The 16775-nt window shown below is 34.7% G+C and overlaps 1 protein-coding gene across 1 annotated transcript in view; it reads left to right on the forward strand.

Moving 5' to 3' along the window:
- Positions 1–16775, forward strand: part of LOC107665101 (A-kinase anchor protein 6-like) — a 58996-nt gene that overhangs the window by 35359 nt on the left and 6862 nt on the right. Inside the window, exon 7 of the mRNA XM_016455850.1 lies at positions 15506–15514. Coding sequence (XP_016311336.1) covers positions 15506–15514 — 9 coding nt within the window. The remainder of the gene's footprint in view (positions 1–15505; positions 15515–16775) is intronic.

The raw sequence follows: 16775 nt of genomic DNA on the forward strand, positions 1-16775 counted from the left end.
GGGGTGAGACAGACAAGACGATCGCGGATGATTTAGTTTCGAAACGAGATGCAAAAGCGCCTGTTTGGCATTATTTTGGATTTTGAAAAGACTGTTGACTTTTGCCGTTTATCTAAGGTGATTTTGGAAGTTTTTTAAACATTTGTTTCTTATTTAATTGGTTCCACATTGTTTGCTGATTTTTACTTTATTTAACCTTTGTGTCATTTATTTATTTATTTTTACATCAAGGTGTATGCCGTGCCTGCAAGCTTTCTTACTCGTTTTGCTAATAAACGTTCTATGTTTCTTATTTATTTGGTTATATAATATACATGTTTACTTAGCCTATTTCCAGTTTTGTATACCTATTTAAACTTTATGTAAGTTATTTGTTATTTTATATTAGGCATAGCCTGCCCTATAGCATGGTGTATTTTTATTTGTTTTGTTAATAAAAGTTCTATGTTTTATATATAGGCTAAAGAGAGTTTGACGTTGTATTTTGTTGTTGCATTCAAGCAATTGACATGAACTGCCGCTAATTTGAAAGTGAAAGTAAAATGCACACGGTGCTTTTAAGCTATTTAAAAGCGAAGGAAAGCGAGGAAAAGAAGGAACGCCCCGCGGTGATACCGGTATTACCGGTGTTGTCACACGTCGATTAACCGGTGGGAAATTTTCCTCACCGTCACAACCCTATTTTCTTTTGCGCATTTCTGCAAATTTAGCAGTTCGTTCCGTGCATACAGAAAACTTGCATACTGCATACTACTTTCTTTGAAAATCAGTAGGTGGTATGGTATTCTGAACATAACTAATGTGAACAAGGTCCTACTTATTTCCAGTTTGTGGGCACCGACATAAATAATCGGAGTGCTTTTAAATTGTTTTGTTGCAATTAGAAATCACCACAATCAGTGTGATCAGTCAGCGTTGACAGCCATTAGCCGGTTGGTTACAGCGAATTAAGAGAGAGAGGGGTGAGTGATTCATTATCTGAGAGCTGTTAATGATGATCGGATGCATCGCCTAATTAGAGACAGGCCGGAGGATTGTGGGAAGGTCACACAAGGAGCCACAAATCTCTCTCTGTCTGAATCAGGGCAGGGGTTGTGAATACGGGTCTGTGTGGGACCTTGAGCCTGATTCACACCCTATGCGACTCAGGTATTACTGGAGTTGATTTCAACATGGCTACTATGCAGTTATGTTAGTTTACTTGATATTCTGTCTAATGGAATTGTTGCATACATTACTGCTCAAACATTTGGGGTCAGTAAGGTTTAAAAATAAATAAGTGCTTTTAAGCAAGGATGCATTAAATTGATCAAAAGTGACAGTAAGGTTTATAGTGTTACAAAAAAGTATTTCAAATTAATTTTGTTCTTTTGAATTTTCTATTCATCAAAAAAATCCTGAAATGCATCATGTAATATTTTAGTTTCCACAAAAATATGAAGCAGCACAACTGTATTCAACCTAATCAAAAGAATAATTGATAAAAATGTTTCTTTTTGTTTTTTTTTTAACAGCAAATCAGCATGTTAAAATGATTTCTAAAGGATCACTGGAGCTGAAAGAAGACTGGAGCTGAAAATTCAGCTGAATAAATTATGTTTTAAAATATATTCAAATAGAAAATACAGTGGTTATTTTAAATTGTAATATTTCACAATATAATATAATATAATATCAGTGATTTTGTTCAGTCATTATACATTGTATAAAGTGAATGCAGTTTTGTGAGTGCAATGTCTATAAAATGATTTTTAAAATCCATATAGAATACATTGCTTTGTAGACATTGAAAATAATCCATAATATTCTTTCAAGCCTAAAACTTAATGTAAACTAAAGTTTACATTTATCAATCTGTGTTTTCTTTTTCTATACCAACATATTATAATCGCATATTATAAGACGTTGAAGTTTATCTGTTTAACTTTACTGAAGGGTACAGTGTGCTTTCACTCCGGTCAAATACTCAAACAAACACTTTAAAAAGCCTGTCTCAGGTCACCACATGGCCCATAGATTCATCTTAATGGAGGTTCAGGGAATTCATATCACTTTCAGACCCGCGTTTCACTGACTAAACAATATTTGGAAAGTGCTGTCAAGGCGCTCTTTTCAATGACAAGCCCCCCTCTTTGCTATTAATTCCTAATGCTTCACCACAACAGGTGTCGTTTGCGGTCATTAATTTGCTTTGGTTAAAAAACAGCTCACAAATGAGCAATGCGCGCCGTCAGAGAAGTAATATATACCACCTCGCCTAGACACTAAGTCTGTCCCTAGAATGCCATTAAGGTGTGTACAAAGCAGGCCGCATCTCTCTCGACAGCCATAACGGTTTGTTATTATAGCTGCAAACATATGCTCGCACCCACGTCTTGCCGTTGCATTGTGCCGTCTGAATTATTTTCTCAAGACCATAAAGTTTTAACATGGCTGGATGCTGGTCAAATGGCAATCCTGAGGGAATCCTGTCTAGTTTAGTTATTCGCCTCTAATTAAACTGTAGGGGGAACATCACACAGACAAAAGGTGGGAGAGAGGCAATCATTAACAGCATGAAGCACCAACGATCCACTCTCAATAACATGGTTCTAGAAAATTGTCACGCTTAAATCCGCCTGCTAGACGGAGGCGTGCATCAGCGTATACCTCAGTGAGGTACACGTGACTGTGTAAATCGGCTAAATGTCACAAGACGCGAGGAGAGGACAGACGGCAGGCGGACTTCATATGTCCTACATATGTGCGGGGATTCATGAGTAATATTTGATATGCGTTGACCAGGTGTCTGCGGTGAAGAGTTCATTTGTGCTGTCACATCCGCTGTGGGAATTCTCTGATCCCATGTCAGGCTATGACACATGTTCGGTCTTTTCTTAAGGAGATTTATCCACCTATAGAAAGGGATTCTGTACATTCGCTGCCCAACTATTACTTCTGACTAGTTCTTATTTGGGAATGAAATATGTGAGCACTAAACCCTGCTTTACCAGTGTAGACACCTATCATCTGGTTATTTAGATTAAACAGACCGTCAAAGACCAGTGAGATTGAGAATGTAAATAAAGCAATGGTGTTTTTGTAGTGAAATTATGCACTCTTTTCCATTTTAGTGCACTAGTTGTTCAAACATTTAAGATATGTTTTTATGATATTTTTTACACTTCAGTTAACTATAAAAACAGAATTAGACCTATGTTATATGGACCAAAAAGTGCGAAAAGATTAGGGCGAAAAGACCTACATTTTATTTACATTTTTACTTCTTTTTTTTTTATTTAATTTCATTTAATTTCATTTAATTTCATTTTATTTTAAAGACATTGCATATACTCTATTAGGCTGTAAAATTGGACTTGGATCTCTTATTTGACTTATTGGGCTGTCAACCACAAGTATTTTTATTGTTATTATTTTATTTATTTCATTTAGCATTTTATATATTTTCAATGTTTTATTTTCATTTTTATTTTTTAATTGTAAGACTTTACATTAACACTCTCTCCATAAAAATTAGATCCTATTTTCCAATCTATTTTACTTGCGACCATTTCTTTTCTTCAAATATTTTATATATTTTGAATATATTATATTTTTATTTTTACATTTTTTTGAAGACTTTGCATTCACACACACTTAGGGCCAGTTTTACTAAACAGGGCAAATTAGCGCGAGAGCGCAATTCCAAAACCGCGCCGATGGGCATAGAAATTTCTGCGGGTGATTTACTAACAATGTGCAAATTAAAGAACACAGACGCAACATCTCATTTACATATCGACCAACGCAATATACCAAGCGCAGCGCAAATTAGCGTAGTCGCAAATAAAGAATAAATAAATAAAGAAGCCAAAATACATTGAAAAGAACCGGAGGGCAAAAAATGAAGGTTTGCTAGAAGTTTTGATAGAGCTGGTATTGCGTGACTCCTAGTTGAGGGTTCCAAGTCATCTTTTATTTCCTGAAGCAAGTTAAAAATATGGCTTGGCAAATGATATTTTCGGATAATGTGTTCTTCTGGCATTACAAATAAATTAATACGTGTGGAAAAAACCCTCCCTTCTACCACACGCTCTCTGTTCTCTGCGGTGCCTCCTCTTAGCAACAATAATTGCAGCCATTTCAAGTGCAAAATAGTTTAAGACATGCTTTTTTTGGGCGTTAAATAATGGCACAAATGACAGTACAATTTTAACGCCAAAAGACGGTTTGCACTGGCGCAAGCTGTTAGTAAAACTGGCCCTTAGGCTGTAAAAGTGGACTTGGATCTTTTTTTTCCAATGTATTTTATTTTTTATTATAGTTTTTAGTTATCTATTTATTTATTTTTGTAAACTTATTTATTAGAGAACATTTATAGAGTAATATATTCCTTTGATGAAAGATTGAAAGGCATTTAAACACCCAAGCTCTTATTTTCGCTTAAAACTGAAAGATCATCTTTGAGATTTCGTATTTTTGAATAGTTCTAATAGTACGCTCCTCAGCTGGCATGCTTTGCGTTCACAATGCACTTTCAAAGTGGACTGAATTGGCAGCCTCTTGAGCTGCTCTAAATTCGGTTTACTTTAAAGGGGTCAGAGTTAATTTGGAGTCTTGCGAAGCTCTCTCAGACACCTTAAACGAACCAAGTGTGAAAACAGCCTGAAAGTCCCTGCCCCTGATTAGACCATGTTACTTCTCACTAGCCAGTCTAATCCTGTAACTAAGCTTGTAAAAATGGCCCTGGGGTTAACAACTGAGCTGCGCTGCTCTAACATTTGCTCATATTTTTTTGGGTCCGAATTTCCACACGCATCCCCTTTTACCTCCTCCATGGCCCGGAGAGTTTGCAGTATCTGCGTCCCTCTCGCAGCGGCCGGGCAGAGTGTAGTCCCTGCCAGCTGTCTGTGGCATATTCCTCCGCTGTCATATGTATGTATGTATAAGGCAGGCAGGACTCTTATCGGAGACTCCTTAGAGACAGCTTGTCTGCCCCGGGGCGGTTATTTCACCCCTTGCTCTGCGCTGAGCGCGGCACAGTGAGGAGGAGGGGGAGAAGGAGGGCCTGGGTTCTGTTCGCTGGCATGTGTTAAAAGCAGCCATGCCACACTACACCACCCAGCCATGCATATGGAGCAGTCTTAGGTATATCAAAGTCACCATGCTTAAAAAGTGACCCGGGGTTATTGCTGGTGAAAATGAAATTACAGGAGGTGGCTGCCGAAGTTTTGGAGGAGAACAGCCTGGACACCTCTGTGTTAGAAGTGCAGACTTTAAATGTAGGGTTCGCTCCAAATGTGATGTTAGTTTAGAAATTGGGAATTCAAATTGGACTTCATAAGGTTTGATATATATTTAGCCACAGTGTGACAGACTTATAAGTTTGACGTGCTGTAAATTGAGATTTTTAGGGTGTAAGGCAAGTTTGGGTCTAGAAGTCTTGTTTAGTTTTTCCTCTTAGTAGTTCCTCCTATAATATTAAAAAAAGAAAGACTGAGGGTGTATAGTCATAAGATGCATAACTAATGTTGTATGTCACCTAAAGATTAGAAGATTAATGATGTTATAATAATATAATATAATATAATATAATATAAAACTTCTAAAGAAAATGTGGTACATGTGATACATGAAAAGTTACTGTTCAAAAGTTTGGGGTCAGTAAGATTTTTATTCAGCAAGGATGCATTCTTATATTATATAGAAAATATGATACATTGAAAAGTTACTGTTCAAAAGTTTGGGTCAGTAAGATTTTATTTTATTTGTTTATTTGGAAAAAAGGTGCTTTATTCAGCAAAGATGCATTAAATAGATCAAAAGTTACAGTAAGCACATATATATACGTTACAAAATATTTATTTTTTGAATAAATACTCTTCTTTTGAACTTTCTGTTAATCAGATAATCCTGAAAAGAATGTACCACAGTTTCCACAAAACTATTAAGCAACACAACCAACTCTTTTCAACATTGATAATAATAAAACAATTCTTGAGCAGCAAATCAACATATTAGAATGATTTCTGAAGGGTCATGTGACACTGAAGACTGGAGGAATGATGCTGAAAATTCAGCTTTGCATCACAGGAATAAATGACATTTTACATTATAATAAATATAATTATTTTATTGTAATAATATTTCACAATATTTCTGCTCTTGCTGTATTTTTGATCAAATAAATACATGCATTCTTATATTTAGGACTTTTTTCATCCCAAAAGAAAAAAAAGAAAGAAAAAAAGATAAAATATAAGCCTTAGTTTCTTTATGTAAAATATGATTTAATTGCTGGTTCTGATTTTGGGGTGAAAATTAACCTGATGCATTAAATAGATCAAAAGTTACAGTAAGCACATATATATACGTTACAAAATATTTATTTTTTGAATAAATACTCTTCTTTTGAACTTTCTGTTAATCAGATAATCCTGAAAAGAATGTACCACAGTTTCCACAAAACTATTAAGCAACACAACCAACTCTTTTCAACATTGATAATAATAAAACAATTCTTGAGCAGCAAATCAACATATTAGAATGATTTCTGAAGGGTCATGTGACACTGAAGACTGGAGGAATGATGCTCTAAATTCAGCTTTGCATCACAGGAATAAATGACATTTTACATTATAATAAATATAATTATTTTATTGTAATAATATTTCACAATATTTCTGCTCTTGCTGTATTTTTGATCAAATAAATACAGCCTTTTGGAGCATAAGAGACTTCTTTTAATAAAAATAAAAAAATCACTAACCCGAAGTATGAGCAATAGTTCTAGTGAAGGTTGCTTTAGAAAACAGCACTAATATAATGAAAAAAAAATGAAACGGTGAAACATGTTTGCAAATCCATCCGAGACTCGTGAGAGCTTGTTTAACAGAACTTCTGTTCATTTCAAAAGACTTAATATTCATCCAACCCCTTCCGAAATTTTTTTTATCATATTCTACATGAGAAATTAAAAATAATCAAGGACCCAAATAGGTAGTCATTCATTCCAGGTCTCTCTGCTTATATTAGCATGCAAAAGCACTCGAGCTGTAATTCATAAAGTGACTTAAAATTGACATACGTTTTTTTTTTCCTCTCTCTCTTTCTTTTGCCAGCGGCACTTTGACAATTGAAATGAATGTTTTATGAAAAAATTAATAGCGCCTAGTTTTTGCAGACAGTTTCAAATATTTAATCACACAAATGTTATGAATTAATATGCAGACAAGGTTTAATTCATATAAATTTTTTCTTCCAAATGAGATGTACGAGCAACGTGTTTTGCAATGAATATTGGTAGCATAACTTGCATAAGTGGCTGTGTGAAATGTGCACCTCATAACTGCCTTTGCTGCGCTTCGTCTTCCGTATCCATCTTTTCCTGTGTCTTTTTCCTGTCGTCCTAATTTCAGAGTTCACCGCGAGATGCACTGGAATATTGTAATGTCTGGTTTTATGAAGGATGCATGGAGACGTGAGGTTTTCCAATCAGCCACAGACATGTATGAAGTCGTAAACCCCGGCCCGTGCTGAAACACTCCTCTAGTGTGACTTAATTTGTTTTCTTTTTTCATCCCTTGTCCTTTGGCTATATATCGTGCCTGAGAAAGTCTGGAATATAAACCAGATTGTATTATTTTTTCATTTGTATTCTGCATTCCGCACTTGGCAATCGGATCAAAGATTACCCAACTTGCTTGTGAAATAAAGCAACGAGGATCACTTTAGGCCGTAATTATTGGAATCGGAGCTTTTTCTGAAGAAGGCACCGTGCAGAGGGATGAGACGCGCTGTCATTTCCTGTGCAGTCTGGACCGCACGACTCTAGATGTTTAGGCAACTCTGTCAATCAGAATCAGATTAAGACTGATCTGATAAACGTGCTGGGATATTTTGATGAGGCTCTTGAAATGTATTTTTTCCCTAACATACACTCTTAAAAATAAAGGTTCCAAAAGGGGGTTTCTCAGCGATGCCACTGTAAAAAAAAAAAAAGTCACATATTACGGTAAAAAAACAGCAGCTGTGGTTGCCAGAACTTTACAGTAATAATGTTATTATGTATTATAGCTATAGCTGTATATTATAATGTAATATATTACTTTTCCACAAGCTAAGGAGATAAATATTAATTAGAGATGCACCGATTGCAAATTTCTTGCCCGATTCCGATTTCCGATTTTTTGTTAGTGTGATCTACCGATACCGATTTTTGCCGATTCCGATTTTCTTTCTAAGAACTATAATTGCCAGCATATACAAACAAAAATCTACTTTTCTTCAACGCAAAGTTTTATTTTCATTAAAAAAAACAAGTAAAAAGATTGCAAAAAAATTGCAAACAACAGCACAAATACATGCAATAGAATAAAGAGAGCTATGAAAGTTTTTCAGGTTAAGTAAGTTTTTATTCAGGTAAGAAATACTACAGAAATTAAAGTAATCAAATGTAAAATAACACATCCAGTGTTATTTTACATTTGATTACTTTAATGTCTGTAGTCTTCATTGTAAAAATTAAATACAGATGAATGCTTACCATTAAAGTTATAAAAAAAACGTATTCAGTCAAGAGCAGAAAGTGATTTTCTTTGTCTTTTGTTCTTTGATTAAAGGGGTCATATGATGCTGCTAAAAAGAACATTATTTTGTGTATTTGGTGTAATGAAATGTGTTTATGTCTTCATTGTAAAAATTAAATATAGATTAATGCTTACCATTAAAGTTATAAAACGTATTCAGTCAAGAGCAGAAAGTGATTTTCTTTGTCTTTTGTTCTTTGATTAACATGACAGACAGCAGCAGGAATATTGGACTGCGGTCCCTTTAAGAGTTTATCCACGGACTCAATATACTGTCACACAACATGCGTTCTCTTTCTCAACTATTTAACGTTCCAAACCGTTTAACCGGAGCGAATGAGACGTGTGAGAGAGAGAAGGGGTCGTCGGAGAGAAGAGAGCGAGAATGCGTGGCTGATGTTATTGCCTGAGCTGCTGGTAACAAAACGGATCGGCTCTGAATCGAAAAGAAGTGAGACTGACCGACCGATCACCGATCCGGGCCGATCATGAGGAAAATCGGCCGATTCCGATCCCTGGCCGATCGATCGGTGCATCTCTAATATTAATATATAGAAATTCATGCACATATTAAGCACACAAGCACAGAACACCATTATGGAAACACACAACACTAAAAAACACAATAAACATTAATTTAACAAAAAATAAATGTAACATAAAACCTTATTAAATTATAAAAATAACTAAGAATCTAAACTAAGAAGAGAGATCAAACATCAAATGTGAAGTGTCAAACTGAGAATTCTGGGAATGTCAATTTACGGGTTTTCACTGTAAATTATACAATGACTTTTTCACTTCCAAAAATTGTAAATATAACAGTGTTCTATTGTAAAATGACATTATATGTAAGGTTAGATCTATTACAGTTTTTCACTGTTTATAGTAAGGACTAATTAACAGGTTTTCACCATAGTCTTTTACCAGTAAAATCACAAGTATTTTTCATAAAACCATTTTTAGTTCCCAAAAGAACCTTTTTAGAACATTTTATTAATCTAAAGAACCTTTTTCCACCGTGAAGAACCTTTTGTACAATAGAACGGTTCCATGGATGTTTAAAGTTCTTCCTGGAGCCATAAATGCCAATAAAGAACTTTTATTTTTAAGATTGTACTTGGAACATCATAATGTACAATTTTGGAAGCATCATTATTCTGAGGAAAATGTAAATGGTGCTCGTTCATGCAAAAACCACTGACATTGTGCTATAATGTGGATAGATTGTCAAAGTGTGGTCCTTCAGTATAAGTCTATAGAAACTTTTATAATTTTTCATGATCTTTTATCAAAATATACTGGTGTACTTCATTTGTTGCTTTTATTTACAGATTTCTACATGTTTTCCATTTTGTATAAATGCTCACAGTCAGATCGCTATGGGACTGAGAGTCTCGCTGCGTCTAAAATGAGCTTGATTTGAATCTGCAGACATCGACTGAGGAACATGTTGGAAAAATGGACATTAATAATTGCATGGCTCTTTATTCTCGGTTCTCTCTCTCTCTCTCTCTCTCTCTCTCTCTCTCTCTCTCTCTCTCTCTCAGAAGCGAGCACTTAGCCTTCAGTCACTGCGGAATAATTGACAATGAATATTTAACAAGCCTTCAGTAGGACGGATAGGCATCTGAGAGGCATCAACGCACTCTCTGTATTATTAATATTGGAAATGCTATAGACACACTGTAGTCAGTGGAGCAGAGTGCATACTGGATTAGCAACTGAAAATGATACAGATGTGAATAAACCAACTCCACCACCAACCCAACCAACGTGTGCTGCTTCCTGCAGCCCTGCAGAGAACAAGTTGGATTTGATTTTCGTAATTTTTTATGGGCTGAATCTCACAAGACCAGAAGAGTCAAGAACCAGTCCAGAAACCGAAAGAAAGAAGAAATAATATTTTGCATAGGGAAAATAATGGTTGGATTGTTTGTGCAAAATATAATTTATTTTCTTTCGGTTTTGGGATGGAAATACTTTTAAATATAAGTACAGTACAGTTTTTTTAAATATTTTTTGCAAAATATAATTTCTATATTTAAGACCATTTCAGCCCAAAACTAATAGAAAAATATAAGCCTAATTTTCTTTAAGCGAAATATAATTTGTTATTTTTTCTTTTGGGTCATTTTCTTTATGCAAAAGAATGTTTCTTTTTATTACACTGTTGTTTTTTCTTTAGAAGTGAACAAGGTTTTAAAATATAAATATAATTTTCATACAAAATATACATCTATAATATATTAAATAAAAAGTAGAAAAAATAAGCTTAGTTTTCTTTTGTTTTTGGATGAAAATAGTCTTATATAAAAGTATGGTCCTAAATAGAAGTAAATTTAATGCAAAGCATAATTGTTTATATTTTCTATATTTTTTATTTTTTGTTTCAAACTAAAAAGAAAAATATTAGCCTCATTTCCTCATTAAAAATATGATTTTATTTATTCTTTTGATTTTGGTTGAAAATGATCCAAAGTATTTACACATTTTCTTCATACCAAATAATATTTATTTAAAAAAAACTTTTTGATTTAGGTGTGAAAATGGTCTTAAAATATGAGTGAAATATTTATGCAAAATATGATATTTCCTGGTCCATTTTCACCCCAAAATAAAAGTAAAATAAGCTTCATTTTCTTTATGGAAAATATAACTTTTTTTATTGACTTTTGGGATGAAATGTGAGCTGGACTTGTTTTTCCAAGATCACCCCCAGAGAGTTGGTGACTTTAATATGTGATTTTTATTTATTTATTTTTCTCACTGATGCTTTCGAAACCCTGTTTTTATTTGACATGTTCTGCCTTTCTCTTTGTCTCAATCAGTAATGCTTATGGCCGATCTGGTAAACATAAACCTGTCGGCCATGCGATGAAATACGGTGTGGTGGAATTACCTTATCATGAGCGCACATTTAAGCATGCCTCTCAGGTGAGACGCACGAAAACACATCCCACCATTTTCTCCGAGCCCTCGATGACTGTCAGAAGAACTTCATGCTCTCCACTCTCTCCCTCCCCTGTCTTGAAGTGATATAAAATTCTAATGTCTGCCCTCTGGATCTCTTTCTCCTGAAATCTGGCCAAAGCACTGAAGGTATGCGAGCTCGCTGACATGCATGAGAAGGAAAACAGGAAGATGAGGTGAAGGCAGGAAGCCTCACTCATGAAATATATTCCAGTGAAGGAGAAAAAAGAAAGAAGACATAAAATGCATGGGCTTTACTTTGGTATTTGTATGTATATTTTATAGTTGTAGCACACTGCTACAAGCGCTTTGTTCTGTGCATTTGGATGCATTGATGAGCCATAATGATTCCCCTCAGCTTTTACGACAGACGGTGACAGATGCTCAGAATTGTAAAACGTTATATTATCCAGAATCTGAAAATAAAGGTTCTTCAGTGGTTCTTAGGTACAGCAAAGAACCTTCTCTTTATCAAGAACCATTTTCACTTCTTTTTAGATCAGAAATGATCTTGGTGTCACTTTAAATAGCCTAGAAACCAAATCTGAGCTGAAGAACCTTTAAAGTTCAAGAACATATTTGTTGTTGTTGTTGTTGTTTTAAAGATGTTTAGAACAAGACCATGATACTGATTCAAACTGGCTTTATTTTTTGCAGTGTAGCTTCTGTTGATTGTTTCTGCACAAAAATTTGCCATTGACAAATGTGAAGTTGCAAACAGGGACACATATAAATCTTCATCATCTTTGACAACAGGTGAAAAGTGTCACATTCTGACTGAAACAAACTGCTTCCTCTTGACATGTACCGCAGGTCTCATGTGGCCTTGAGTTAAAGACACAGGCTGACAGATCGATTGAAAAGTGTGTGTACGTGCTTGTACTGTATATGCTTAAACTTTTAAGCATCAAAGTGCAAATGCAATTTTTTAGAGGGTTGGAGTTTCCATTAAGGCTTAAAATTCAACAAAGAAAGTTGAAACAAAAGGTTCTTAATTTCATCCAGGAATATTTAAACAGCTTTACTAACAATGTTTCAAAACCACGAAAATGAGATTACAAGTTTGTCATTGTGTGTAGGTGCCAAATAGACAACAATAATAGACATCTTCAGTGCTTTTTTGTTGTTTAGTGACTGTCATTATTTATCAGTTCATTAGAAATGTTTATATCATGCTCATATCTTTAGTGCTTTAAAAGTCTTTAGTTTTGGGTTCCTTGGGTGCAAATGGCTGTTTGTTATTATTACTCTAATTTGTTTTGCACAACTTTAAGCATCACTATAGAATTATAAAACCTTTTTTAATTATAAAAAATAAAAATAAAATAATTATGTAAATAAAATATCATTTGTTAATTTTTTTTTACTTTGACCTCACTATGCTGCATTTTTAATTCAGCGAGGGGCGTGTAGTTGCCATTTTTGATCATTGTTTTATATTTTTAATAAAAAAGGTATTTAAATTATTTTGAAAATGGAAGGTTAAGTCAAATGCATTGCATTTTGGCCTGTGGTTTTGCATGCTGTGTGAAAGTCATTGCATAATTTGTTTCCTGACCTTGTGCATATGCAGTTTGTGAAGTATTTTTGTGGGCATGTGTTGTATCTAGAATATCATAAATTTGCTTTCTGCATCATATTTGAGATGAAACAGGACACTAATTGTTGTATTGTCATGTTGGATGTGAGAGACGGGAGCAGGCTGACTGCTAGAAAATTAAATTTCACTTTTGTTTTACTTCAAATCGTCTTTTATTATACAAAAGTTTTAAAGTGATGCTCAAAATTGTGCAAAACAATCCAGTCCGGCATTTACAACCCCAAGTGTTGAATGCATCACATCTGATTTGTTTATATAAAACTGCCTCACAGATAATAACTGGGACATTTTCACTCATCAGAAATGCACGCTTATCATTTCCAAGTCGGATCCCATTCCGTTGTTTCCTCTTTCTTTTCCAAACCCGATGAAATCCATTACTGCATCGTGGCAGTTACAAATGCCGGGCTTTCTCCGAACACAGAGAGGCTTGTCTGCAGGATTACTTTTGATTTATGCTCCAGCTGTGATATTGTAACTCCGTGCGATAGTGTCCTTGAACGTAAATGTAAGTAAACGGCGGGAAGGGCTTGGTGAAGGCCTGTGTATCAGAGCTGCTCCATGCTGTGGTGCAGGCCGTCCCCTGGGAATTCTGCTGCCGATGTGCATCGGAATTCTGTGATCTTCCAGAGCCGAGTTTTCCGGGTTTCTCCCTGTGTAGTTCAGCGCACAGCCGATAAGGTGTGATAGGGCAGTGAATCACTAGGAGTAGTTTTGAATTTTAGTATGTTTTTCATTTTTAATCTCAGTTTCCTTTTTATTACTAGTGATAGTTGGGAGAAGACTATATGTCTATATAAAACAACATATTGTGCCTTTCAGAATCAAACTCCATCCACATGTGAACCACAACAGGAAAATTTTTTTTTTGTAATCTGCAACCTTAAGCGCAGTGATTCTTATGAACGCTTCTACTTCCTGTCTCCCCGACAGATGATTTTCTAATTGCTCTGCCCAGCAGGCTGTACGTACACTAGCTGGGCTGATAAGCACATATCGCTTTTAATCGCAGGTTTTTGCAGGAACTTTCAGCAGAAGGAGAAATGAAACTGTCGGTTCTTTCACTCTCCTAGTGTTGGATTGTTTTCCTGAAAAAGTTGTACACATAAACACAAATGCCACATACTGTGTACATTTATATATTTATTTATCAATTTATCATACACAAACACACACACACACACGTATATATATATATATATATATATATATAAGCTCCATAACATAGAGCCCCCCCACCCCCCAACATTTAGGGCTATCAGTCGATTAAATTTTGTAATCTAATTAATTAGATGATGTTTCGATTAATTCATCTAATTAATCGCAAACTAAATTTGGCTGTGAAAATACCCCCAAAAGACAAAAGTTAATTTAAAGCTGTTATTGTGTTGGCTACAATGGCCTAAACGATGACAGTAAATGATGACAGGATTTATTTGTTTATTTTTGGTGAACTATCCCTTTAATGTTTTCTTTTTTTTAAATAAATGAAATGATACTCTAAAGAAGAAACGTTGATTCGTTCAAATGGCTGATTCATTTAGGACTTCAGTAAATGGCTCTCTTTATGAATGGACTACTGAATCATTGGTTCACACGATTTGTTCAAAACGCGGGTTCATTCAGAAACTAAACACCGCTGTGCTGCTCCGAGACGTGCAACAATTCTGCTATGGCTTTTTAGGTAATATTTTCGCTGGCAAAATTGAACAAAAACACACAATATTGTGTTTAAAATATAGCACAATATTAACTTCTTATTTACTGAACTGTTGTATAAAATAACAGTTGCACTCGTGTTCTTCGTGACAAAAACAGCACTCGTGTGATATTGCTCTCGTTGCTGCTGTGATATGCTTATTATATGATATAAATATGAGACAAAAAATACCCACAAAAGATTATTTAAAGCTATCTTTTGTGTTAAATGAGAAAGTATCAAGCAGATATTACAAATTGTAGCTTTAGAACTATTTTATTTGATTCAACATAAAATTTACAGAGTTTGTGTAAGATGTTGGACTGCAGTTAGCTGTCATTGAAAATACTTATTTCACATAAACATTTAGGCTACAACAGCCTAACATAAACTATAGAACATACAAGAAGATAATTTGAGAAACATCTCAGTATTTTTTGTTTATACAATGAAAGTAATTGGTAACCAAAAGAGGTTTGTTCCCAACAATCTTCAAAATACCTTCCTTTATGTTCCACAAAAGAAAGGTTTGAAACGACATGAGGGTGAGTAAATGATGACAGAATAATTGTTTTTTGGGTGAACTATCCCTGTAATATTTTTATTTTTATCATATATATATATATAAATTAAATTATACTTTAAGTAAGAAACTAAATCTACCAGCAGGTGGCGGTAAATATCTTTGAGTCATTCATTCATTCGAACGGCTGATTCTTTCTGGAATGAGGTAAACGACTCTCTTTATGAATGGGCCGTGGAATCATTGGTTCACACAATTCGTTCAAAACGCGTATTCATTCAGAAACTAAACACTGCTGTGTTGCTCGGAGACGCGCAACAATTCTGCTATGGCTTTAAGGTAATGTTCTCTGCTAAACTGAGCAAAATCCATATTATTGTGTATAAAATATAACACAATATCAACTTCTTATTTACTGAACTGCTGTATAAAATCACATACTGTATAAACTCGTGATATTCGGGAAAAAATCAGCACTTGTGTGACAGGCTATTGCTCTCGCTGCACGTGTGATATCGCTTATCATATGATATAAATATGAGACAAAAACACATATAAGGGCATTTTTGCACCAATATCTTGAATTTTAGGGCATAACTACATTTATGGAGTTATTGCCCTGCATCATATTTGTAAACAGTCAACTGTATGAAATGTAAGATAATATTCAGGTCTCAGGGCGAGGCCAGTGCGTTAACTGCGCTAAAATATTTTAATCGCATTAGTTTTTAATAACTAATTAATTAAGTTAATGTGTTAAACTGACAGCCATAATATATAATATAATATATATATATAATTTGAATGTTGTCAACATTAAAATGTACAAATTTAACATTAAAAAAGAGAAAATGGAACAATAGTATTTACTTGTCTTTCTGTTATGTCATATAAATTATCCAAATTGTTACTTCCTGAGAGCCACATGTAATGTGAAAGGGGAGGGCCATCATGGTGTAACATGGTTGCTTTTGAAATGAGGGACACAGTTGTATTTGACTGCAAATGCAAATGCTTGTCTTTGTGTTTATGTTTTTGAATTTTGAAGCAGTCCTACATAGCCTGTTGCCATCTTATCCTGTGATTTATAAAAGTAATACAGAAAATAAACTGCTGTTAGAGGGAATGCTGGATGTGTCAGTGCAGTGAGTGACAGGCCTGCAGGCACATGATACAATGCTGCTGTTTTTTAACATGTGAAAACCTGACAAATCAAACACACTCAAACAGATCAATTACATATGATTATTGTGTGTACAGGTTTGGGTTTGTGTGTGGAGGTGAGGACAAAACTGGAATAAGAGGAAATACAAATTTGCATACATGGATTAGACCAGGGGTGCCCAAACTCGGTCCTGGAGGGCCGGTGTCCTGCAGAGTTTAGCTCCAACTTGCCTCAACACACCTGCCTTC

The sequence above is a fragment of the Sinocyclocheilus anshuiensis genome, unplaced genomic scaffold (assembly GCF_001515605.1).
Source record: "Sinocyclocheilus anshuiensis isolate Anshui unplaced genomic scaffold, SAMN03320099.WGS_v1.1 scaffold575, whole genome shotgun sequence".
NCBI classification, from domain to species: domain Eukaryota; kingdom Metazoa; phylum Chordata; class Actinopteri; order Cypriniformes; family Cyprinidae; genus Sinocyclocheilus; species Sinocyclocheilus anshuiensis.